At 45.5% G+C, this 27,397-nt stretch overlaps 1 protein-coding gene across 1 annotated transcript in view; it reads left to right on the top strand.

Annotated features, from left to right (window-relative positions):
• LOC122931297 (transient receptor potential cation channel subfamily M member 2-like) overlaps positions 1-27,397 on the top strand; it is a 136,884-nt gene that overhangs the window by 70,480 nt on the left and 39,007 nt on the right. The window contains exons 17-23 of the mRNA XM_044285362.1: positions 4,773-4,977; positions 5,325-5,443; positions 5,564-5,699; positions 5,776-5,947; positions 6,029-6,209; positions 15,505-15,686; positions 22,543-22,675. Coding sequence (XP_044141297.1) covers positions 4,773-4,977; positions 5,325-5,443; positions 5,564-5,699; positions 5,776-5,947; positions 6,029-6,209; positions 15,505-15,686; positions 22,543-22,675 — 1,128 coding nt within the window. The remainder of the gene's footprint in view (positions 1-4,772; positions 4,978-5,324; positions 5,444-5,563; positions 5,700-5,775; positions 5,948-6,028; positions 6,210-15,504; positions 15,687-22,542; positions 22,676-27,397) is intronic.

Here is a 27,397-nt window from a genome sequence, read left to right as displayed (position 1 = left end):
GCTCTAGAACAAGGTGCCCGGTCTTGGTTACCGGGGACTTTAATGATGTAATGAACCTAGAGAAAGATAGATTCTCCAAGGATCAGGTGCACAAAGTAAATGCAGATAAACCAACATTGCTAAGAAGAGTCTGCGGGAAATGGCATTGACAGACATTTGGCGATATCTGTATGGAGAATATTCCCTTGTTTTAGCCGGGCGAGTGCAGTTATGTCTAGAATAGACCTTGCCCTTGCTAACACAGATTATTTTGGATTTAGTAATAAAAATGAAGTATGAAACACATACGATTTCAGATCCCTCTCCAATAGTAGTAACAACGAGAATGGGGTACGATAAGAAGAAAAGAAGAAGTTTTAGACTAAATCCCCATTGGATTAATCTGGTTAAGGATCAGGAACGAATAACAAAGGAGATCCAAGAATTTTGGCTATTAAATGCTCCGTATTATATGCTTTAGTATTATACAACCTTATACACAAACAACAAAAGTCTGCAGGATGGAGACGCTGAAATGTTCTTAGAGAACATCAACCTTCCTAAATTAACAGAGGAGGAAAGTAAAATACTAAACCAACCTTTAGATTTAAAGGAACTATTTGAGGCTGTCGGGGAAACTCTTCCCCAGGGACTGACGGACTCCCGTTTGAGATTTATCGGCAGTATGGACTTAATCCTGCCAATGCTGTTACGGGTCTTAGGGTTCCGGTGAACTCCCTTCATCTCTACCTGAAGCTGTGATTCCACTTATTCTGAAAAAGGGTGAAAGAGATCGGGGCGTATCGCCCAATCTCTCTGCTAAGTACAGATTATAAAATCTGTGCAAAAATATTTGCTAATAGATAAAGGGAGTTATTGACAGGTTAATTCACCCAGATCAGACCGGGTTTATACCCAAGAGACTAGTACAATCTAGTATACGCAGAGACTTTTTGAATATGCAGGTGGGGGAGGGCGGAGGTTCCCACTCCATCCTGTCATTAGATGCCGAGAAAGCGTTTGACAGGGTGGAGTGGGAATACCTGTGCAAAATAATGTATCGGATGAATTTGGGCCAATATTTTATTAAGTGGGTCCAAATTTTATATAATCAGCCCCTAGAATTAACATTAATGGAGTATAGTCTGAGAAAATAGAGTTGCATAGAGGAACAAGACAGGGATGTCCTCTTTCCCCTTTGCTGTTTGCATTATTTATAGAACCGCTGGCAGCTAAAAGGAGATCAGATGAAACAGGGGCGTAGCTAGAAATGACTGGGCCCCATAGCAAAAAATAAAATTTATGGGCCCCCCCCTCCCGGATCTCCCACCTCCACATACCTCTCAGACCTCCCACCCCTTCCAGAGCTCCCATCCAAACACCCCTCCAGGACTTCCCACCCCAACATCCCCACACCCCTCCTAGACCTCCCACCCCCACACCCATCCTAAATCTCCCACTGCCAGTCCCCAGATATAATGGTCCAGACATCAAGTGTCCTGCTCCCCCCTCCTGCTCTATATATTGGTCCAGACCTCCAGGTTCCTGCTTCCCCCTACTCCTCATATATAATGGTCCAGACCTCCAGGGTCCTGCTTCCCCCTCCTCCCTAAATATAATGGTCCAGACCTCCAGGGTCCTGCTTCCCCCTCCTCCCTAAATATAATGGTCCAGACTTCCAGTGTCCTGTTCCCCCCTATATAATGGTCCAGACCTCTAGGGTCCTGCCCCCCCCTTCTTAAATATAATGGTCCAGACCTCCAGGGTCCTGCTCCCCCCTTCTCCTTAAATGTAATGGTCCAGACCTCCAGGGTCCTGCTCCCCCCTCCTCCCCAGATATAATGATCCAGACCTCGTGTCCTGTTCCCTCCTATATAATGGTCCAGACCAGATCTCCATGGTCCTGCTCCCCCTTCTCCTTAAATGTACTGGTCCAGACCTCCAGGGTCCTGCTCCCCCCTTCTCCTTAAATGTACTGGTCCAGACCTCCAGGGTCCTGCTCCCCCCTCCTCCCCAGATATAATGGTCCAGGACTCCAGAGTAAGTTTTACCAGTCCCAGAGTCAGCCAGCCCTCACCTCACAGCCAATTGAACGTCTGTGCGCCCACACTCCAGCAGCGCTGCCAGGCCCAGCAGCACGTAGCTTCGCTGTATGCTCCGCCTCCTCCACTTCCGGCCAGTAGGACTGCTGCCCAGACTGGGAGCGGGACCACTCCCTCTCCTCACTGCAGGTACGCCTCTCTGCCTCCGGCCGCGCCCTATCACACCGCCCACAGCCTGCAGGCAGGCAATTCTTTCTCTGTCTCTCCCGGAGGGGCCTGCGACCCCTGTAGCTACGCCACATGAATTTAAAAAAAAAAATCCTCAGCCGGCGGCCCGGGCCCCCAATGGCGTAGGGCCCCATAGCCATTGCTATGGCTGCTATGCTGATCCCTACGCCCATGAGATGAAAGGATTAAAGGCTTTGGCATGAAGGGGGCATCTGACAAGATGAGTATGTATGCAGAGGACATCCTAATTTTTTTGAAGAATCCCACATTACAGTTGCCTCACCTTATGGAACTAATAAATAAGTGATATTTCGGGATATTAAATGAATTGGGCCAAGTCAGTATTCCTACCGCAGTATTACTACCGCAACTCCACCGAACCCCCTAGAAATTAGGGTATTGAAACCTTTGGAATCCTTGATTTTACCAATTTCAAATGTTTCTCCTTTGTTGACTAAATGTAAAAGTAAACTGTTTGGCAGAAGCTCTCGCTCGGGCAGGCGGACAGAATCGCATTAATAAAAATGGTGTAACTTCCCCGGATTTTGTATATTTTGGCAGCTTGTCCAGTTTGGATAGAGGATCATTACTTCAACCATCTGGAACGGCTGCTGAATGATCTGGGGAAGAAAAAGGAGAAACTAAAGCAGAAATCCCTTTGGTTAGCGGAAGAGGATGGAGGACTATCGGTCCCTTCCTTCAGGGATACTGTTTGGCCTCTCAAGTCCAGTGGTTAAAATCTGGAGAAAATACTATAAATCAATATCTGGAAAAGGGTTTTATTGGCCCAAAATATAACATATTTAGTATATTATAGACGGGATTTATCAAAAAGAAAGGGAAAAAGTGTCCAATATGTCGAATGGTCGACTTGTCCTGGGGAAAAATTAAAAGAATACTAGGAATCGTGAACACCTCTCACCTCTCACCTCTGTGGTGTAATAGTAATGTTAGAGAATTTCAACTAACTGCGGAGTAGAAGTTCTGGGAAAAGTATAGCATTATTTATGCGTCACAGTAAGTCACGAATGGGGACATAAGAGCACTAAAAGAGGTATGTACCGGAATAGATTTGGACTCAATGAGTCGGTTTCGGTATCGCCAACTAAAACACACATTTAACGCCAGCAGAGTAAGGGTTTATAGACTTTGTTATCAATATACGACAAGAGGGAGACTATTTCTCAAGTTACAGAATAATAAGGAAGGGGTTGGGAAAAACGTAAAGTTCAAAAGCGAGAGAAAATGGGCAAAGGATCAAACAGATTAGATTGGGGGAATATATATAAAAATATATAAAAAAGGGCAACGATTTCTAGTAACTTCAGGATTATTTATTTTAGTAATAATCATAGAATATGTAGGACTCCATTATTGTTAAGTAAGGTTTACAAAGAACAAAAATCTAACTGTTGGAAACGAAGAGAAGAGGCTGCCGACTATACACATATGATATGGAGTTGTCCAGATGTGCAATCTTACCGGAGAGAGGTTTTACCGGAGTCCTCGGTATCCCTTCCGCTTGAATTGGAGGTGGAGCTGTTGGGCCGTATTCCGCTATTCGTTAGGGAAAAAAGAAAAAAAGGGTCTGGACAAGAGGTCCTATGGTGGCGAGAGTCATTATCGCAAGAGAGTGGGGTTCTGGTAGAGCGCCCAATATTATGGAGTCGAAAAATGCATTAGTAAAGATTGAGAGGTTTGAGGAGTATGCAATAAGTAGTAACTAGCGGCTGTCGAGCAGGGCCATTGTCCGGGTGCGGGGCGAGATGAAGATAACGCATACACCTTTGGGGGATCATCTACGGCGCCTACCGAGACAACCAGCATGGGGGGCGATTGGGGGGGTGGGGGGTAAGCTATGTTAGACAGACAATACGTGGTCTAAATGTACTGTGGAGTCCAATGGGGAGTCGTGGAACCCCCAAGATGGAACAGATTAGTTAGTTTGTGCTAATTATGGTATACTACCTGTTACATTGAATGTCTTAGCACAGGCATGCTCAACCTGCGGCCCTCCCACTGTTGTAAAACTACAACTCCCATCATTCCCTGACAGCCTACAGCTATCATCTTACAGAAGGGCATTATGGGAGTTGTAGTTTTATAACAGCTGGAGGGCCGCAGGTTGACAGGGATGTCTTAGCAGATTATGTATTGTTGAACTCAGATTTTGTATTGTCAAACCTAATTTTAATTTTGTATTATGAAAGGAATAAAAAAAATAAAAGGAGTCTCATTACTACATCCAAGACTGCTGTCCATGTGCTCATGCAGCTTTCATGCCTGTACTTGAGAATATGAAGGCTCCCTAGATAAGGACAAGGCTGGTGGCAAACACCTTCACTTAATGCAGGTTGTTGTAGATATTATAAGGAGATTGAAGCACGGGGGTAGGTACTAACAGTAAGAACCTTCTATCCACAAGATCTGATAGAAACATCTATTCTGGTGTGCATATGATGCTCATGGTCCAAGTATTGAAGGAAATTGTTCTTATTGGGTTTTTCCTTCTGTCCCTTACAGACCTAAACCGTACAGCTGTCTCTGGAAATTCATGGCTTTCTTTAACGCCCCAATAGTCAAGTTCTACTACAACGTGGTATCATACATTGGCTTCCTTTGGCTTTTTGCTTATGTCTTGATGATTGATTTCCAGGACACACCATCCTGGAGGGAGTACATATTGTATGCCTGGGTTTTCACCATCTTGACTGAGGAGTTGCGGCAGGTATGGTCCTTGTGTAGCATGCATCTGGTTACAAAATACTAGAGACCCACAGCCAGGTCATCCTCCTCCTTAGTGCTCCAGAGAAGACCAAATAAAACCCCTAGAACATCACAGAGATGACCAGCATGGGAACATAGTGAATACTGGCCATCCTGCTGATCATTTACTCTGTGTTTTTGCTCAGACCATATCCGTCCATACATGGACCCTGTTCTCCTCCCCAGCATAGTAGAGACCTACTCTACATGTGGTTGTCTGTTTCTTCTCCTTCCAACAGCTTGTTCACCCTCCATGTTTCTTTCCCCACATTTTCTACCATTCTCTCTTTGGATTTCTCTGTTTTGCAGTTACTTTATGATCCAAATCACCACGGATTTGTGTTAAAATCTATCCAGTACATCTCCGAGTTTTGGAACCAGGTGGACACAGTGGCATTGCTGTTATTTATCGTAGGGCTGATCAGCAGGTAGGAGGCTTTGGGACCGCAATGCCATCGGTTATGTAACACTAGAACCCTTTGGCCTCATGATAACGCTGAACACATGGAGATACGCTATGATTAACGGAAAATCTATCCTTCTTCTAGATTAGTTAGCCTAAACACCGTCTACTTGGGTCGTGTATTCCTGGCTCTGGACTTCATGATATTCTGCATTCGATTCATGCACATATTCATTGTCAGCAAAGTTCTAGGTCCAAAGATCATTATTCTTCGTCGAATGGTAAGTTATCTACGGGGCAGTATGCTTTCCACTGTGCACAATTATATTCCAGAATTGACTCGTTTGTCCTCCACAGGTAATGGACATCTTCTTCTTCCTCTTTCTTTTGGCTATCTGGATCGTATCCTATGGAGTTGCTAAACAGGCAATTCTGATCCACAATGAAGAACGCTTGCACTGGATCTTTCGAAATGTTGTCTATGAGCCATACCTCACCCTGTTTGGACAAATTCCAACCGATGTGGACAGTAAGTTAGCTGGTTGAGGGAAATGATCAGATAGGTCCATCTGCAGAGAGGATACAGTAACTGCTATAATTTTACTTTCAGGTTTAAACTTTGACCCAAGTAAATGTACCGAGGACGGCACTAACTACACCTTGCCGAAATGTGTCGACAATGATGGAAATGGCAATCCTGTGTTCCCGGAGTGGCTGACCATCATACTGTTGTGCTTGTATCTGCTGCTGGCAAATGTTCTTCTGCTCAATCTTCTCATTGCCATGTTCAGGTAGGAACATCACAGCCTAAAGAGGGCATTGTATCGTGTGACAGGGGGTAGAGAGGGAAGGACTGTAGGTGGGTGGACTTTCATCCGGGACAAAGGATTTGTTTGCTCTACTGGCTTCAATACCCTGGACAGAGTAAAGTAGCATGCTGGTACTCCAGTTGGCATCCAGTAATTGGGAGCACATGCCATGATAGCATGCCATGACGGCAGACATAACCCTCACCTCAGCGGTGAGACGGGAGAAATAACCCTCACCTGAGAGATAAGACGGGAGACATAACACTTACCTCAGAGATAAGACGGGATAAATAACAGGAGACATGGAGAAAATACAGGAGACATACCCTCACCTCAGCGGAAAGACGGCAGACATAACCTTCACCTGAGAGATAAGACGGGAGACATAACCCTCACCTCAGAGATAAGACGGGAGACATAACCTTCACCTGAGAGATAAGACGGGAGACATAACCCTCACCTCAGAGATAAGACGGGAGACATAACCTTCACCTGAGAGATAAGACGGGAGAAACAACCCTCACCTCAGAGATAAGACGGGAGACATAACCTTCACCTGAGAGATAAGACGGGAGACATAACCCTCACCTGAGAGATAAGACGGCAGACATAACCCTCACCTCAGAGATAAGACGGGAGACATAACCTTCACCTGAGAGATAAGACGGGAGAAACAACCCTCACCTCAGAGATAAGACGGGAGACATAACCTTCACCTGAGAGATAAGACGGGAGACATAACCTTCACCTGAGAGATAAGACGGGAGACATAACCCTCACCTCAGAGATAAGACGGGAGACATAACCTTCACCTGAGAGATAAGACGGGAGACATAACCCTCACCTCAGAGATAAGACGGGAGACATAACCTTCACCTGAGAGATAAGACGGGAGACATAACCCTCACCTCAGAGATAAGACGGCAGACATAACCTTCACCTGAGAGATAAGACGGGAGACATAACCCTCACCTCAGAGATAAGACGGGAGACATAACCTTCACCTGAGAGATAAGACGGGAGACATAACCCTCACCTCAGAGATAAGACGGGAGACATAACCTTCACCTGAGAGATAAGACGGGAGAAACAACCCTCACCTCAGAGATAAGACGGGAGACATAACCTTCATCTCAGAGATAAGACGGGAGACATAACCCTCACCTCAGAGATAAGACAGGAGACATAACCTTCACCTGAGAGATAAGACGGGAGACATAACCCTCACCTCAGAGATAAGACGGGAGACATAACCTTCACCTGAGAGATAAGACGGGAGAAACAACCCTCACCTCAGAGATAAGACGGGAGACATAACCTTCACCTGAGAGATAAGACGGGAGACATAACCCTCACCTCAGAGATAAGACGGGAGACATAACCTTCACCTGAGAGATAAGACGGGAGAAACAACCCTCACCTCAGAGATAAGACGGGAGACATAACCTTCATCTCAGAGATAAGACGGGAGACATAACCCTCACCTGAGAGATAAGACAGGAGACATAACCCTCACCTCAGAGATAAGACAGGAGACATAACCCTCACCTCAGAGAAAATACAGGAGACATGACCCTCACCTGAGAGATAAGACAGGAGACATAACCCTCACCTCAGCGGTGAGACGGGAGAAATGACCCTCACCTGAGAGATAAGACGGGAGACATAACCCTCAGCTCAGAGATAAGACGGGAGACATAACCCTCACCTCAGCGGAAAGACGGCAGACATAACCTTCACCTGAGAGATAAGACGGCAGACATAACCTTCACCTGAGAGATAAGACGGGAGAAATAACCCTCACCTGAGAGATAAGACGGCAGACATAACCTTCACCTGAGAGATAAGACGGGAGAAATAACCCTCACCTGAGAGATAAGACGGGAGACATAACCTTCACCTGAGAGATAAGACGGGAGAAATAACCCTCACCTGAGAGATAAGACGGGAGACATAACCTTCACCTGAGAGATAAGACGGGAGAAATAACCCTCACCTGAGAGATAAGACGGGAGACATAACCCTCACCTGAGAGATAAGACGGGAGACATAACCCTCACCTCAGAGATAAGACGGGAGACATAACCCTCACCTCAGAGATAAGACGTGAGACATAACCCTCACCTCAGAGATAAAACGGAGAAACAACCCTCACTTCAGAGATAAGACGGGAGACATAACCCTCACATGAGAGATAAGACGGGAGACATAATCCTCACCTCAGAGATAAGACAGGAGACATAACCCTCACCTCAGAGATAAGACAGGAGACATAACCCTCACCTCAGAGAAAATACAGGAGACATGACCCTCACCTGAGAGATAAGACAGGAGACATAACCCTCACCTCAGCGGTGAGACGGGAGAAATGACCCTCACCTGAGAGATAAGACGGGAGACATAACCCTCAGCTCAGAGATAAGACGGGAGACATAACCCTCAGCTCAGAGATAAGACGGGAGACATAACCCTCACCTCAGCGGAAAGACGGCAGACATAACCTTCACCTGAGAGATAAGACGGCAGACATAACCTTCACCTGAGAGATAAGACGGGAGAAATAACCCTCACCTGAGAGATAAGACGGCAGACATAACCTTCACCTGAGAGATAAGACGGGAGAAATAACCCTCACCTGAGAGATAAGACGGGAGACATAACCTTCACCTGAGAGATAAGACGGGAGAAATAACCCTCACCTGAGAGATAAGACGGGAGACATAACCTTCACCTGAGAGATAAGACGGGAGAAATAACCCTCACCTGAGAGATAAGACGGGAGACATAACCCTCACCTGAGAGATAAGACGGGAGACATAACCCTCACCTCAGAGATAAGACGGGAGACATAACCCTCACCTCAGAGATAAGACGTGAGACATAACCCTCACCTCAGAGATAAAACGGAGAAACAACCCTCACTTCAGAGATAAGACGGGAGACATAACCCTCACATGAGAGATAATACGGGAGACATAATCCTCACCTCAGAGATAAGACGGGAGACATAACCCTCACCTCAGAGATAAGACGGGAGACATAACCCTCACCTCAGAGATAAGACGTGAGACATAACCCTCACCTCAGAGATAAAACGGAGAAACAACCCTCACTTCAGAGATAAGACGGGAGACATAACCCTCACCTGAGAGATAAGACGGGAGACATAATCCTCACCTCAGAGATAAGACGGGAGACATAATCCTCACCTCAGAGATAAGACGGGAGACATAACCCTCACCTCAGAGATAAGACGGGAGACATAACCCTCACCTCAGAGATAAGACGGGAGACATAATCCTCACCTCAGAGATAAGACGGGAGACATAATCCTCACCTCAGAGATAAGACGGGAGACATAACCCTCACCTCAGAGAAAATACAGGAGACATGACCCTCACCTCAGAGATAAGACGGGAGACATAATCCTCACCTCAGAGATAAGACGGGAGACATAACCCTCACCTCAGAGATAAGACGGGAGACATAACCCTCACCTCAGAGATAAGACGGGAGACATAACCCTCACCTCAGAGATAAAACGGAGATATAACCTGTAACGGACCGTTTCAGCAGACAAGGGGTTAAGATCCGTTTAGGCGATAAGCCTCTTTCCGAGACACAGGCACAGCTACTGCAGAACACCAACCTCCCGAACTGGATACAAAATAGCACTCCAAACTGGAACCTCGCAAATAACTGCCGGCAGACGAACAGGAAAAGCGTACAGTCAGCTTACACTCCTGGCAATCAGTCTCTAACAGCATACATGGAATCCCCCCAATAATGAGACAAGGCTCCGTGTTGAGGGTCAGCAGTGGTCTGACTGTACTTCAAGTACAGCCTCTTTTATTGATAAAAACCAAACATAGTACTGCCCACAGGGTTTTGAAATCCAACCAATCAGTAACTCACAACACACACAATGTAAATACAGCAACCAATCGTTCCCGCCCCCTAGAGGACCAGAAGGGAGACTGCGACACAGAACAGATACAACATATCCCCACAATGCATCATGGTTTCCTCCTCTCTGCCTGGGAGACGACCGAAGACAATCCAATTATCTCTCAGGACAAAGGGGAGATCGCCAATACACATGTGGGGACAACAGGACAGACATCACCATTTAAACACACAATGGGACAATGGGACAATAGAACCACACCCAGCATATTCCTCCCAAGCTGACAAGTTACACTTATTATAAGTTGTTATAACTTTGTGAGGTTACATTGTCCATACATATAACTTACATCAACTTAAACAGTGTAACTTGGGGGACAAACCTATCCAAAATTCCCTGGAATAGGTTCAGGGGTTCAAAAGTTACTATGGGCCATAATCCTGAGGCAAGAGGCTAGCAACCAGCCCCCTCCAAAACCCAGTGGCGAGGTTGGTTTCGCCACGTAACCCTCACCTCAGAGAAAAGACGGGAGACATGACCTTCACCTCAGAGATAAGACGGGAGACATGACCTTCACCTCAGAGAAAAGACGGGAGACATGACCTTCACCTCAGAGATAAGACGGGAGACATAACCCTCACCTCAGAGATAAGACGGGAGACATAACCCTCACCTCAGAGATAAGACGGGAGACATAACCCTCACCTCAGAGATAAGACGGGAGACATAACCCTCACCTCAGAGATAAAACAGAGATATAACCCTCACCTCAGAGATAAGACGGGAGACATAACCCTCACCTCAGAGATAAGACGGGAGATATAACCCTCACCTCAGAGATAAGACGGGAGAAACAACCCTCACCTCAGAGATAAGACGGGAGACATAACCTTCACCTGAGAGATAAGACGGGAGAAATAACCCTCACCTGAGAGATAAGACGGGAGACATAACCCTCACCTGAGAGATAAGACGGGAGACATAACCCTCACCTCAGAGATAAGACGGGAGACATAACCCTCACCTCAGAGATAAGACGTGAGACATAACCCTCACCTCAGAGATAAAACGGAGAAACAACCCTCACTTCAGAGATAAGACGGGAGACATAACCCTCACATGAGAGATAAGACGGGAGACATAATCCTCACCTCAGAGATAAGACAGGAGACATAACCCTCACCTCAGAGATAAGACAGGAGACATAACCCTCACCTCAGAGAAAATACAGGAGACATGACCCTCACCTGAGAGATAAGACAGGAGACATAACCCTCACCTCAGCGGTGAGACGGGAGAAATGACCCTCACCTGAGAGATAAGACGGGAGACATAACCCTCAGCTCAGAGATAAGACGGGAGACATAACCCTCAGCTCAGAGATAAGACGGGAGACATAACCCTCACCTCAGCGGAAAGACGGCAGACATAACCTTCACCTGAGAGATAAGACGGCAGACATAACCTTCACCTGAGAGATAAGACGGGAGAAATAACCCTCACCTGAGAGATAAGACGGCAGACATAACCTTCACCTGAGAGATAAGACGGGAGAAATAACCCTCACCTGAGAGATAAGACGGGAGACATAACCTTCACCTGAGAGATAAGACGGGAGAAATAACCCTCACCTGAGAGATAAGACGGGAGACATAACCTTCACCTGAGAGATAAGACGGGAGAAATAACCCTCACCTGAGAGATAAGACGGGAGACATAACCCTCACCTGAGAGATAAGACGGGAGACATAACCCTCACCTCAGAGATAAGACGGGAGACATAACCCTCACCTCAGAGATAAGACGTGAGACATAACCCTCACCTCAGAGATAAAACGGAGAAACAACCCTCACTTCAGAGATAAGACGGGAGACATAACCCTCACATGAGAGATAAGACGGGAGACATAATCCTCACCTCAGAGATAAGACGGGAGACATAACCCTCACCTCAGAGATAAGACGGGAGACATAACCCTCACCTCAGAGATAAGACGTGAGACATAACCCTCACCTCAGAGATAAAACGGAGAAACAACCCTCACTTCAGAGATAAGACGGGAGACATAACCCTCACCTGAGAGATAAGACGGGAGACATAATCCTCACCTCAGAGATAAGACGGGAGACATAATCCTCACCTCAGAGATAAGACGGGAGACATAACCCTCACCTCAGAGATAAGACGGGAGACATAACCCTCACCTCAGAGATAAGACGGGAGACATAATCCTCACCTCAGAGATAAGACGGGAGACATAATCCTCACCTCAGAGATAAGACGGGAGACATAACCCTCACCTCAGAGATAAAACGGAGATATAACCTGTAACGGACCGTTTCAGCAGACAAGGGGTTAAGATCCGTTTAGGCGATAAGCCTCTTTCCGAGACACAGGCACAGCTACTGCAGAACACCAACCTCCCGAACTGGATACAAAATAGCACTCCAAACTGGAACCTCGCAAATAACTGCCGGCAGACGAACAGGAAAAGCGTACAGTCAGCTTACACTCCTGGCAATCAGTCTCTAACAGCATACATGGAATCCCCCCAATAATGAGACAAGGCTCCGTGTTGAGGGTCAAGCAGTGGTCTGACTGTACTTCAAGTACAGCCTCTTTTATTGATAAAAACCAAACATAGTACTGCCCACAGGGTTTTGAAATCCAACCAATCAGTAACTCACAACACACACAATGTAAATACAGCAACCAATCGTTCCCGCCCCCTAGAGGACCAGAAGGGAGACTGCGACACAGAACAGATACAACATATCCCCACAATGCATCATGGTTTCCTCCTCTCTGCCTGGGAGACGACCGAAGACAATCCAATTATCTCTCAGGACAAAGGGGAGATCACCAATACACATGTGGGGACAACAGGACAGACATCACCATTTAAACACACAATGGGACAATGGGACAATAGAACCACACCCAGCATATTCCTCCCAAGCTGACAAGTTACACTTATTATAAGTTGTTATAACTTTGTGAGGTTACATTGTCCATACATATAACTTACATCAACTTAAACAGTGTAACTTGGGGGACAAACCTATCCAAAATTCCCTGGAATAGGTTCAGGGGTTCAAAAGTTACTATGGGCCATAATCCTGAGGCAAGAGGCTAGCAACCAGCCCCCTCCAAAACCCAGTGGCGAGGTTGGTTTCGCCACGTAACCCTCACCTCAGAGAAAAGACGGGAGACATGACCTTCACCTCAGAGATAAGACGGGAGACATGACCTTCACCTCAGAGAAAAGACGGGAGACATGACCTTCACCTCAGAGATAAGACGGGAGACATAACCCTCACCTCAGAGATAAGACGGGAGACATAACCCTCACCTCAGAGATAAGACGGGAGACATAACCCTCACCTCAGAGATAAGACGGGAGACATAACCCTCACCTCAGAGATAAAACGGAGATATAACCCTCACCTCAGAGATAAGACGGGAGACATAACCCTCACCTCAGAGATAAGACGGGAGATATAACCCTCACCTCAGAGATAAGACGGGAGAAACAACCCTCACCTCAGAGATAAGACGGGAGACATAACCCTCACCTCAGAGATAAAACGGAGATATAACCCTCACCTGAGAGATAAGACGGGAGATATAACCCTCACCTCAGAGATAAGACGGGAGAAACAACCCTCACCTCAGAGATAAGACGGGAGACATAACCCTCACCTCAGAGATAAGACGGGAGACATAACCCTCACCTCAGAGATAAGACGGGAGACATAACCCTCACCTCAGAGATAAGACGGGAGACATAATCCTCACCTCAGAGATAAGACGGGAGACATAACCCTCACCTCAGAGATAAGACGGGAGACATAACCCTCACCTCAGAGATAAAACGGAGATATAACCCTCACCTCAGAGATAAGACGGGAGACATAACCCTCACCTCAGAGATAAGACGGGAGACATAACCCTCACCTCAGAGATAAGATGGGAGACATAACCTTCACCTCAGAGAAAAGACAGGAAACATAACCTTCACCTCAGAGATAAGACGGGAGACATAATCCTCACCTCAGAGATAAGACGGGAGACATAACCCTCACCTCAGAGATAAGATGGGAGACATAACCCTCACCTCAGAGATAAGATGGGAGACATAATCCTCAGCTCAGAGATAAGACGGGAGACATAACCCTCACCTCAGAGATAAGACGGGAGACATAACCCTCACCTCAGAGATAAGACGGGAGAAACAACCCTCACCTCAGAGATAAGACGGGAGAAACAACCCTCACCTCAGAGATAAAACGGGAGACATAACCCTCACCTCAGAGATAAGACGGGAGAAACAACCCTCACCTCAGCGATAAAATAGAGATATAACCCTCACCTCAGAGAAAAGACAGGAAACATAACCTTCACCTCAGAGATAAGACGGGAGACTTAATCCTCACCTCAGAGATAAGACGGGAGACATAACCCTCACCTCAGAGATAAGATGGGAGACATAATCCTCAGCTCAGAGATAAGACGGGAGACATAACCCTCACCTCAGAGAAAAGACAGGAAACATAACCTTCATCTCAGCGATAAGTATTCCAGAAGTATTCAAATTTGCCTCAAGTAAAGTTAGGAGACTCCAAACAGCACAGTGAACTGCTACCACCAGCATTGAAGACACTGATGTAAGGTGAGGGATCACAGCCAAGACACCCATCACCAGACTACTGTTTGGCCATCCTCCATATCCTGGTGCCAGGGAAGATTGCACTTAAAATCAGCTGCTCCTGAGTGTATTTATTTCTGGCTTCCTTCTCCAATATTGCATTTCCACTGCACTAATCGCCAGGGAGCAATGGCCTGTGACCAATGTCGGACTGGGGTACCTAGGGTCCACCAGTAAAATTTATTTTGGGGTCCCACTGAACGGATACATTCAAATACAATAAATACTCAAACAAGTTTTTCTATATGAACACCGGCTGGTTGAGGTGCTGTACATTGAATATATGTATGTAGTGCAGTAAGTCTAATGTGTTATGTGCCACTTGTGCAGGGGGTGGGAGACTAGGGGCCCACCTTGCTCAGGGGCCCACCGGGGTATTCCCCTGTACCCCTGTGTACCAGTCCGAGCCTGCCTGTGACATAACACTTTATCAGGGCCACTACCACTCCCATCTTCTACACCGACTCCTCACAGGCTAGCTGCATCAGCCCTTATCTAGCCTGATGTGGCTGATAACAGGGAGCAGTAGCTGGCAGTCCTGTAGTGGGTGCTGCTGGCTGCAGTGGTGGGGACATCATGGATGTAGTCCTCCTCGTCCCTCTCCACTTGGTGGCCTGCCATCTTCAGGAGCTCATCCTTCTGATTGACTTTTCTCCCACAGCTTCACCTTCGCAGAGATTGAAAGTCATGCGGATCAGGTCTGGAGGTTCCAGCGCTTCGGTCTGATAAAAGAATATAATGAACGACCAGCAGCTCCTCCCCCGCTCATCATCTTCTCCCACATCTACATGCTCATCAAGTATCTCATCTGCAGACGTCCAGCGCGGAGCCACAAGGTGCTGAGTAAGTGATAGTCACCATGGCTGCACCAGCAGAATAGTGAGTGCAGCTCTGGAGTATAATACAGGATAAGTAATGTATGTACACAGGGACTGCACCAGCAGAATAGTGAGTGCAGCTCTGGAGTATAATACAGGATAAGTAATGTATGTACACAGGGACTGCACCAGCAGAATAGTGAGTGCAGCTCTGGAGTATAATACAGGATGTAACTCAGGATCAGTACAGGATAAGTAATGTATGTACACAGGGACTGCACCAGCAGAATAGTGAGTACAGCTCTGGGGTATAATACAGGATGTAACTCAGGATCAGTACAGGATAAGTAATGTATGTACACAGTGACTGCACCAGCAGAATAGTGAGTGCAGCTCTGGAGTATAATACAGGATGTAACTCAGGAACAGTACAGGATAAGTAATGTATGTACACAGTGACTGCACCAGCAGAATAGTGAGTGCAGCTCTGGAGTATAATACAGGATAAGTAATGTATGTACACAGGGACTGCACCAGCAGAATAGTGAGTGCAGCTCTGGGGTATAATACAGGATGTAACTCAGGATCAGTACAGGATAAGTAATGTATGTACACAGGGACTGCACCAGCAGAATAGTGAGTACAGCTCTGGGGTATAATACAGGATGTAACTCAGGATCAGTACAGGATAAGTAATGTATGTACACAGTGACTGCACCAGCAGAATAGTGAGTGCAGCTCTGGAGTATAATACAGGATGTAACTCAGGATCAGTACAGGATAAGTAATGTATGTACACAGTGACTGCACCAGCAGAATAGTGAGTGCAGCTCTGGAGTATAATACAGGATGTAACTCAGGATCAGTACAGGATAAGTAATGTATGTACACAGTGACTGCACCAGCAGAATAGTGAGTGCAGCTCTGGAGTATAATACAGGATGTAACTGAGGATCAGTACAGGATAAGTAATGTATGTAGCACAGTGCCTGCACCAGCAGAATAGTGAGTGCAGCTCTGGAGTATAATACAGGATGTAACTCAGGATCAGTACAGGATAAGTAATGTATGTACACAGTGACTGCACCAGCAGAATAGTGAGTGCAGCTCTGGAGTATAATACAGGATGTAACTGAGGATCAGTACAGGATAAGTAATGTATGTAGACAGTGCCTGCACCAGCAGAATAGTGAGTGCAGCTCTGGAGTATAATACAGGATGTAACTCAGGATCAGTACAGGATAAGTAATGTATGTACACAGTGACTGCACCAGCAGAATAGTGAGTGCAGCTTCTGGAGTATAATACAGGATGTAACTCAGGATCAGTACAGGATAAGTAATGTATGTACACAGTGACTGCACCAGCAGAATAGTGAGTGCAGCTCTGGAGTATAATACAGCATGTAACTCAGGATCAGTACAGGATAAGTAATGTATGTACACAGTGACTGCACCAGCAGAATAGTGAGTGCAGCTCTGGAGTATAATACAGGATGTAACTCATGATCAGTACAGGATAAGTAATGTATGTACACAGTGACTGTACCAGCAGAATAGTGAGTGCAGCTCTGGAGTATAATACAGGATGTAACTGAGGATCAGTACAGGATAAGTAATGTATGTACACAGTGACTGCACCAGCAGAATAGTGAGTGCAGCTCTGGAGTATAATACAGGATGTAACTCAGGATCAGTACAGGATAAGTAATGTATGTACACAGTGACTGCACCAGCAGAATAGTGAGTGCAGCTCTGGAGTATAATACAGGATGTAACTCAGGATCAGTACAGGATAAGTAATGTATGTACACAGTGACTGCACCAGCAGAATAGTGAGTGCAGCTCTGGAGTATAATACAGGATGTAACTCAGGATCAGTACAGGATAAGTAATGTATGTACACAGTGACTGCACCAGCAGAATAGTGAGTGCAGCTCTGGAGTATAATACAGGATGTAACTCAGGATCAGTACAGGATAAGTAATGTATGTACACAGTGACTGCACCAGCAGAATAGTGAGTGCAGCTCTGGAGTATAATACAGGATGTAACTCAGGATCAGTACAGGATAAGTAATGTATGTACACAGTGACTGTACCAGCAGAATAGTGAGTGCAGCTCTGGAGTATAATACAGGATGTAACTGAGGATCAGTACAGGATAAGTAATGTATGTACACAGTGACTGCACCAGCAGAATAGTGAGTGCAGCTCTGGAGTATAATACAGGATGTAAATCAGGATCAGTACAGGATAAGTAATGTATGTACACAGTGACTGCACCAGCAGAATAGTGAGTGCAGCTCTGGAGTATAATACAGGATGTAACTCAGGATCAGTACAGGATAAGTAATGTATGTACACAGTGACTCCACCAGCAGAATAGTGAGTGCAGCTCTGGAGTATAATACAGGATGTAACTCAGGATCAGTACAGGATAAGTAATGTATGTACACAGTGACTGCACCAGCAGAATAGTGAGTGCAGCTCTGGAGTATAATACAGGATGTAACTCAGGATCAGTACAGGATAAGTAATGTATGTACACAGTGACTGCACCAGCAGAATAGTGAGTGCAGCTCTGGAGTATAATACAGGATGTAACTCAGGATCAGTACAGGATAAGTAATGTATGTACACAGTGACTGCACCAGCAGAATAGTGAGTGCAGCTCTGGAGTATAATACAGGATGTAACTCAGGATCAGTACAGGATAAGTAATGTATGTACACAGTGACTGCACCAGCAGAATAGTGAGTGCAGCTCTGGAGTATAATACAGGATGTAACTCAGGATCAGTACAGGATAAGTAATGTATGTACACAGTGACTGCACCAGCAGAATAGTGAGTGCAGCTCTGGAGTATAATACAGGATGTAACTCAGGATCAGTACAGGATAAGTAATGTATGTACACAGTGACTGCACCAGCAGAATAGTGAGTGCAGCTCTGGAGTATAATACAGGATGTAACTCAGGATCAGTACAGGATAAGTAATGTATGTACACAGTGACTGCACCAGCAGAATAGTGAGTGCAGCTCTGGAGTATAATACAGGATGTAACTCAGGATCAGTACAGGATAAGTAATGTAGTGTACACAGTGACTGCACCAGCAGAATAGTGAGTGCAGCTCTGGAGTATAATACAGGATGTAACTCAGGATCAGTACAGGATAAGTAATGTATGTACACAGTGACTGTACCAGCAGAATAGTGAGTGCAGCTCTGGAGTATAATGCAGGATGTAACTCAGGGTCAGTACAGGATAAGTAATGTATGTACACAGTGACTGCACCAGCAGAATAGTGAGTGCAGCTCTGGGGTATAATACAGCATGTAACTTAGGATCAGTACAGGATAAGTAATGTATGTACACAGTGACTGTACCAGCAGAATAGTGAGTGCAGCTCTGCAGTATAATACAGGATGTAAATCAGGATCAGTACAGGATAAGTAATGTATATACACAGTGACTGTACCAGCAGAATAGTGAGTGCAGCTCTGGAGTATAATACAGGATGTAACTCAGGATCAGTACAGGATAAGTAATGTATGTACACAGTGACTGCACCAGCAGAATAGTGAGTGCAGCTCTGGAGTATAATACAGGATGTAACTCAGGATCAGTACAGGATAAGTAATGTATGTACACAGTGACTGCACCAGCAGAATAGTGAGTGCAGCTCTGGAGTATAATGCAGGATGTAACTCAGGATCAGTACAGGATAAGTAATGTATGTACACAGTGACTGCACCAGCAGAATAGTGAGTGCAGCTCTGGAGTATAATACAGGATGTAACTCGAGGATCAGTACAGGATAAGTAATGTATGTACACAGTGACTGCACCAGCAGAATAGTGAGTGCAGCTCTGGAGTATAATACAGGATGTAACTCAGGATCAGTACAGGATAAGTAATGTATGTACACAGTGACTGCACCAGCAGAATAGTGAGTGCAGCTCTGGAGTATAATACAGGATGTAACTCAGGAATCAGTACAGGATAAGTAATGTATGTACACAGTGACTGCACCAGCAGAATAGTGAGTGCAGCTCTGGAGTGTAATACAGGATGTAACTCAGGATCTGTACAGGATAAGTAATGTATGTACACAGTGACTGCACCAGCAGAATAGTGAGTGCAGCTCTGGAGTGTAATACAGGATGTAACTCAGGATCTGTACAGGATAAGTAATGTATGTACACAGTGACTGCACCAGCAGAATAGTGAGTGCAGCTCTGGAGTGTAATACAGGATGTAACTCAGGATCAGTGCAGGATAAGTAATGTATGTACACAGTGACTGCACCAGCAGAATAGTGAGTGCAGCTCTGGAGTGTAATACAGGATGTAACTCAGGATCTGTACAGGATAAGTAATGTATGTACACAGTGACTGCACCAGCAGAATAGTGAGTGCAGCTCTGGAGTGTAATACAGGATGTAACTCAGGATCTGTACAGGATAAGTAATGTATGTACACAGTGACTGCACCAGCAGAATAGTGAGTGCAGCTCTGGAGTGTAATACAGGATGTAACTCAGGATCTGTACAGGATAAGTAATGTATGTACACAGTGACTGCACCAGCAGAATAGTGAGTGCAGCTCTGGAGTATAATACAGGATGTAACTCAGGATCAGTACAGGATAAGTAATGTATGTACACAGTGACTGCACCAGCAGAATAGTGAGTGCAGCTCTGGAGTATAATACAGGAGGTAACTGAGGATCAGTACAGGATAAGTAATGTATGTACACAGTGACTGCACCAGCAGAATAGTGAGTGCAGCTCTGGAGTATAATACAGGATGTAACTCAGGATCAGTACAGGATAAGTAATGTATGTACACAGTGACTGCACCAGCAGAATAGTGAGTGCAGCTCTGGAGTATAATACAGGATGTAACTCAGAATCAGTACAGGATAAGTAATGTATGTACACAGTGACTGCACCAGCAGAATAGTGAGTGCAGCTCTGGAGTGTAATACAGGATGTAACTCAGGATCTGTACAGGATAAGTAATGTATGTACACAGTGACTGCACCAGCAGAATAGTGAGTGCAGCTCTGGAGTGTAATACAGGATGTAACTCAGGATCTGTACAGGATAAGTAATGTATGTACACAGTGACTGCACCAGCAGAATAGTGAGTGCAGCTCTGGAGTGTAATACAGGATGTAACTCAGGATCAGTGCAGGATAAGTAATGTATGTACACAGTGACTGCACCAGCAGAATAGTGAGTGCAGCTCTGGAGTGTAATACAGGATGTAACTCAGGATCTGTACAGGATAAGTAATGTATGTACACAGTGACTGCACCAGCAGAATAGTGAGTGCAGCTCTGGAGTGTAATACAGGATGTAACTCAGGATCTGTACAGGATAAGTAATGTATGTACACAGTGACTGCACCAGCAGAATAGTGAGTGCAGCTCTGGAGTGTAATACAGGATGTAACTCAGGATCTGTACAGGATAAGTAATGTATGTACACAGTGACTGCACCAGCAGAATAGTGAGTGCAGCTCTGGAGTATAATACAGGATGTAACTCAGGATCAGTACAGGATAAGTAATGTATGTACACAGTGACTGCACCAGCAGAATAGTGAGTGCAGCTCTGGAGTATAATACAGGAGGTAACTCAGGATCAGTACAGGATAAGTAATGTATGTACACAGTGACTGCACCAGCAGAATAGTGAGTGCAGCTCTGGAGTATAATACAGGATGTAACTCAGGATCAGTACAGGATAAGTAATGTATGTACACAGTGACTGCACCAGCAGAATAGTGAGTGCAGCTCTGGAGTATAATACAGGATGTAACTCAGGATCAGTACAGGATAAGTAATGTATGTACACAGTGACTGCACCAGCAGAATAGTGAGTGCAGCTCTGGGGTATAATACAGGATGTAACTCAGGATCAGTACAGGATAAGTAATGTATGTACACAGTGACTGCACCAGCAGAATAGTGAGTGCAGCTCTGGAGTATAATACAGGCTGTAACTCAGGATCAGTACAGGATAAGTAATGTATGTACACAGTGACTGCACCAGCAGAATAGTGAGTGCAGCTCTGGAGTATAATACAGGCTGTAACTCAGGATCAGTACAGGATAAGTAATGTATGTACACAGTGACTGCACCAGCAGAATAGTGAGTGCAGCTCTGGAGTATAATACAGGATGTAACTCAGGATCAGTACAGGATAAGTAATGTATGTACACAGTGACTGCACCAGCAGAATAGTGAGTGCAGCTCTGGAGTATAATACAGGATGTAACTCAGGATCAGTGCAGGATAAGTAATGTATGTACACAGTGACTGCACCAGCAGAATAGTGAGTGCAGCTCTGGAGTATAATACAGGATGTAACTCAGGATCAGTACAGGATAAGTAATGTATGTACACAGTGACTGCACCAGCAGAATAGTGAGTGCAGCTCTGGAGTATAATACAGGATGTAACTCTGAATCAGTACAGGATAAGTAATGTATGTACACAGTGACTGCACCAGCAGAATAGTGAGTGCAGCTCTGGAGTATAATACAGGATGTAACTCAGGATCAGTACAGGATAAGTAATGTATGTACACAGTGACTGCACCAGCAGAATAGTGAGTGCAGCTCTGGAGTATAATACAGGATGTAACTCAGGATCAGTACAGGATAAGTAATGTATGTACACAGTGACTGCACCAGCAGAATAGTGAGTGCAGCTCTGGAGTATAATACAGGATGTAACTCAGGATCAGTAATATACATTAATGTCATACTAGCTGGTTTTCTAGAAGAGTATCCCGGAGTGACGCCTACACTGAGCACAGGATCACTTTTCCACACTGCATGCATCTATGAAAACCATAAATCTTTGCAGGATGTTTGGTAGATGAAGACCAAGATTTAACACTGATCTCCTGGGAATCCTACATGAAGGACAGTTATCAGCAAATGCATCAACAGCAAAGTGGTCAGAGCCAAGAGCAACTGGTGAAGAAAACTGCAGAGAGGTGAGGGGCGCGTCTGTGCCGTAAATAATTGGAATTGTGTGTTATATACAGTCATACGGAGAACAGGGTGTGTTATATACAGTCATACAGAGTACACGGTGTGTTATATACAGTCATACAGAGTACACGGTGTGTTATATACAGTCATACAGAGTACACAGTGTGTTATATACAGTCATACGGAGTACACGGTGTGTTATATACAGTCATACAGAGTACACGGTGTGTTATATACAGTCATACAGAGTACACGGTGTGTTATATACAGTCATACGGAGTACACGGTGTGTTATATACAGTCATACAGAGTACACAGTGTATTATACACAGTCATACGGAGTACACGGTGTGTTATATACAGTCATACAGAGTACACGGTGTGTTATATACAGTCATACAGAGTACACGGTGTGTTATATACAGTCATACAGAGTACACAGTGTATTATACACAGTCATACGGAGTACACAGTGTGTTATATACAGTCATACAGAGTACACAGTGTGTTATATACAGTCATACAGAGTACACAGTGTGTTATATACAGTCATACAGAGTACACAGTGTGTTATATACAGTCATACAGAGTACACGGTGTGTTATATACAGTCATACAGAGTACACGGTGTGTTATATACAGTCATACAGAGTACACAGTGTGTTATATACAGTCATACAGAGTACACGGTGTTATATACAGTCATACGGAGTACACAGTGTGTTATATACAGTCATACAGAGTACACGGTGTTATATACAGTCATACGGAGTACACGGTGTGTTATATACAGTCATACAGAGTACACGGTGTGTTATATACAGTCATACAGAGTACACAGTGTATTATACACAGTCATACGGAGTACACAGTGTGTTATATACAGTCATACAGAGTACACAGTGTGTTATATACAGTCATACAGAGTACACAGTGTATTATACACAGTCATACGGAGTACACAGTGTGTTATATACAGTCATACAGAGTACACAGTGTGTTATATACAGTCATACAGAGTACACAGTGTGTTATATACAGTCATACAGAGTACACAGTGTGTTATATACAGTCATACAGAGTACACGGTGTGTTATATACAGTCATACAGAGTACACGGTGTTATATACAGTCATACGGAGTACACGGTGTGTTATATACAGTCATACGGAGTACACGGTGTGTTATATACAGTCATACGGAGTACAAAGCGCTGTACACACTGTTTATACGGGTTGCACAGCGCTGTACACACAGTTTATACCGGTTATACGGGTTGCACAGCGCTGTACACACAGTTTATACCAGTTATACGGGTTGCACAGCGCTGTACACACAGTTTATACGGGTTATACGGGTTGCACAGCGCTGTACACACAGTTTATACCGGTTATACGGGTTGCACAGCGCTGTACACACAGTTTATACCGGTTATACGGGTTGCACAGCGCTGTACACACAGTTTATACCGGTTATACGGGTTGCACAGCGCTGTACGCACAGGTTATACCGGTTATGCAGGTTGCACAGCGCTGTACACACAGTTTATACCGGTTATACGGGTTGCACAGCGCTGTACACACAGTTTATACGGGTTATACGGGTTGCACAGCGCTGTACACACAGTTTATACCGGTTATACGGGTTGCACAGCGCTGTACACACAGTTTATACCGGTTATACGGGTTGCACAGCGCTGTACACACAGTTTATACCGGTTATACGGGTTGCACAGCGCTGTACACACAGTTTATACCCGTTATACGGGTTGCACAGCGCTGTACACACAGTTTATACCGGTTATATGGGTTGCACAGCGCTGTACACACAGTTTATACCGGTTATACGGGTTGCACAGCGCTGTACACACAGTTTATACCGGTTATACGGGTTGCACAGCGCTGTACTCACAGTTTATACCGGTTATACGGGTTGCACAGCGCTGTACACACAGTTTATACCGGTTATACGGGTTGCACAGCGCTGTACACACAGTTTATACCGGTTATACGGGTTGCACAGCGCTGTGCACACAGTTTATACCGGTTATGCAGGTTGCACAGCGCTGTACACACAGTTTATACGGGTTATACGGGTTGCACAGCGCTGTACACACAGTTTATACCGGTTATACGGGTTGCACAGCGCTGTACACACAGTTTATACCGGTTATACGGGTTGCACAGCGCTGTACACACAGTTTATACCGGTTATACGGGTTGCACAGCGCTGTACACACAGTTTATACCGGTTATACGGGTTGCACAGCGCTGTACACACAGTTTATACCGGTTATACGGGTTGCACAGCGCTGTACACACAGTTTATACCGGTTATACGGGTTGCACAGCGCTGTACACACAGTTTATACCGGTTATACGGGTTGCACAGCGCTGTACACACAGTTTATACCGGTTATACGGGTTGCACAGCGCTGTACACACAGTTTATACCGGTTATACGGGTTGCACAGCGCTGTACACACAGTTTATACCGGTTATACTGGTTGCACAGCGCTGTACACACAGTTTATACCGGTTATACGGGTTGCACAGCGCTGTACACACAGTTTATACCGGTTATACGGGTTGCACAGCGCTGTACACACAGTTTATACTGGTTATACGGGTTGCACAGCGCTGTACACACAGTTTATACCGGTTATACGGGTTGCACAGCGCTGTACACACAGTTTATACCGGTTATACGGGTTGCACAGCGCTGTACACACAGTTTATACCAGTTATACGGGTTGCACAGCGCTGTACTCACAGTTTATACCGGTTATACGGGTTGCACAGCGCTGTACACACAGTTTATACCAGTTATACGGGTTGCACAGCGCTGTACACACAGTTTATACCGGTTATACGGGTTGCACAGCGCTGTACACACAGTTTATACCAGTTATACGGGTTGCACAGCGCTGTACACACAGTTTATACCGGTTATACGGGTTGCACAGCGCTGTACACACAGTTTATACCGGTTATACGGGTTGCACAGCGCTGTACACACAGTTTATACTGGTTATACGGGTTGCACAGCGCTGTACACACAGTTTATACTGGTTATACGGGTTGCACAGCGCTGTACACACAGTTTATACGGGTTGCACAGCGCTGTACACACAGTTTATACCGGTTATACAGGTTGCACAGCGCTGTACACACAGTTTATACCGGTTATACGGGTTGCACAGCGCTGTACACACAGTTTATACGGGTTGCACAGCGCTGTACACACAGTTTATACCGGTTATACGGGTTGCACAGCGCTGTACACACAGTTTATACCGGTTATACGGGTTGCACAGCGCTGTACACACAGTTTATACCGGTTATACGGGTTGCACAGCGCTGTACACACAGTTTATACCGGTTATACGGGTTGCACAGCGCTGTACACACAGTTTATACGGGTTATACGGGTTGCACAGCGCTGTACACACAGTTTATACGGGTTGCACTGCGCTGTACACACAGTTTATACGGGTTATACGGGTTGCACAGCGCTGTACACACAGTTTATACGGGTTATACGGGTTGCACAGCGCTGTACACACAGTTTATACCGGTTATACGGGTTGCACAGCGCTGTACACACAGTTTATACGGGTTATACGGGTTGCACAGCGCTGTACACACAGTTTATACTGGTTGTACGGGTTGCACAGCGCTGTACACACAGTTTATACTGGTTATACGGGTTGCACAGCGCTGTACACACAGTTTATACGGGTTGCACAGCGCTGTACACACAGTTTATACCAGTTATACGGGTTGCACAGCGCTGTACACACAGTTTATACGGGTTATACGGGTTGCACAGCGCTGTACACACAGTTTATACCGGTTATACGGGTTGCACAGCGCTGTACACACAGTTTATACGGGTTATACGGGTTGCACAGCGCTGTACACACAGTTTATACTGGTTGCACAACGCTGTACACACAGTTTATACCAGTTATACGGGTTGCACAGCGCTGTACACACAGTTTATACCGGTTATACGGGTTGCACAGCGCTGTACACACAGTTTATACCGGTTATACAGGTTGCACAGCGCTGTACACACAGTTTATACGGGTTATACGGGTTGCACAGCGCTGTACACACAGTTTATACTGGTTATACGGGTTGCACAGCGCTGTACACACAGTTTATACTGGTTATACGGGTTGCACAGCGCTGTACACACAGTTTATACCGGTTATACGGGTTGCACAGCGCTGTACACACAGTTTATACCGGTTATACGGGTTGCACAGCACTGTACACACAGTTTATACGGGTTATACGGGTTGCACAGCGCTGTACACACAGTTTATACGGGTTATACGGGTTGCACAGCGCTGTACGCACAGTTTATACGGGTTATACGGGTTGCACAGCGCTGTACACACAGTTTATACGGGTTATACGGGTTGCACAGCGCTGTACACACAGTTTATACCGGTTATACGGGTTGCACACCGCTGTACACACAGTTTATACCGGTTATACGGGTTGCACAGCGCTGTACACACAGTTTATACGGGTTATACGGGTTGCACAGCGCTGTACACACAGTTTATACCGGTTATACAGGTTGCACAGCGCTGTACACACAGGTTATACTGGTTATACGGGTTGCACAGCGCCGTACACACAGTTTATACTGGTTACACGGGTTGCACAGCGCTGTGCACACAGTTTATACCGGTTATACGGGTTGCACAG

This window comes from Bufo gargarizans, chromosome 3 (genome assembly GCF_014858855.1).
Source record: "Bufo gargarizans isolate SCDJY-AF-19 chromosome 3, ASM1485885v1, whole genome shotgun sequence".
In the NCBI taxonomy this organism is placed as follows: domain Eukaryota; kingdom Metazoa; phylum Chordata; class Amphibia; order Anura; family Bufonidae; genus Bufo; species Bufo gargarizans.
The sequence above is the reverse complement of the archived record's forward strand: the minus strand, read 5'-3'. Positions and strand labels throughout refer to the sequence as shown.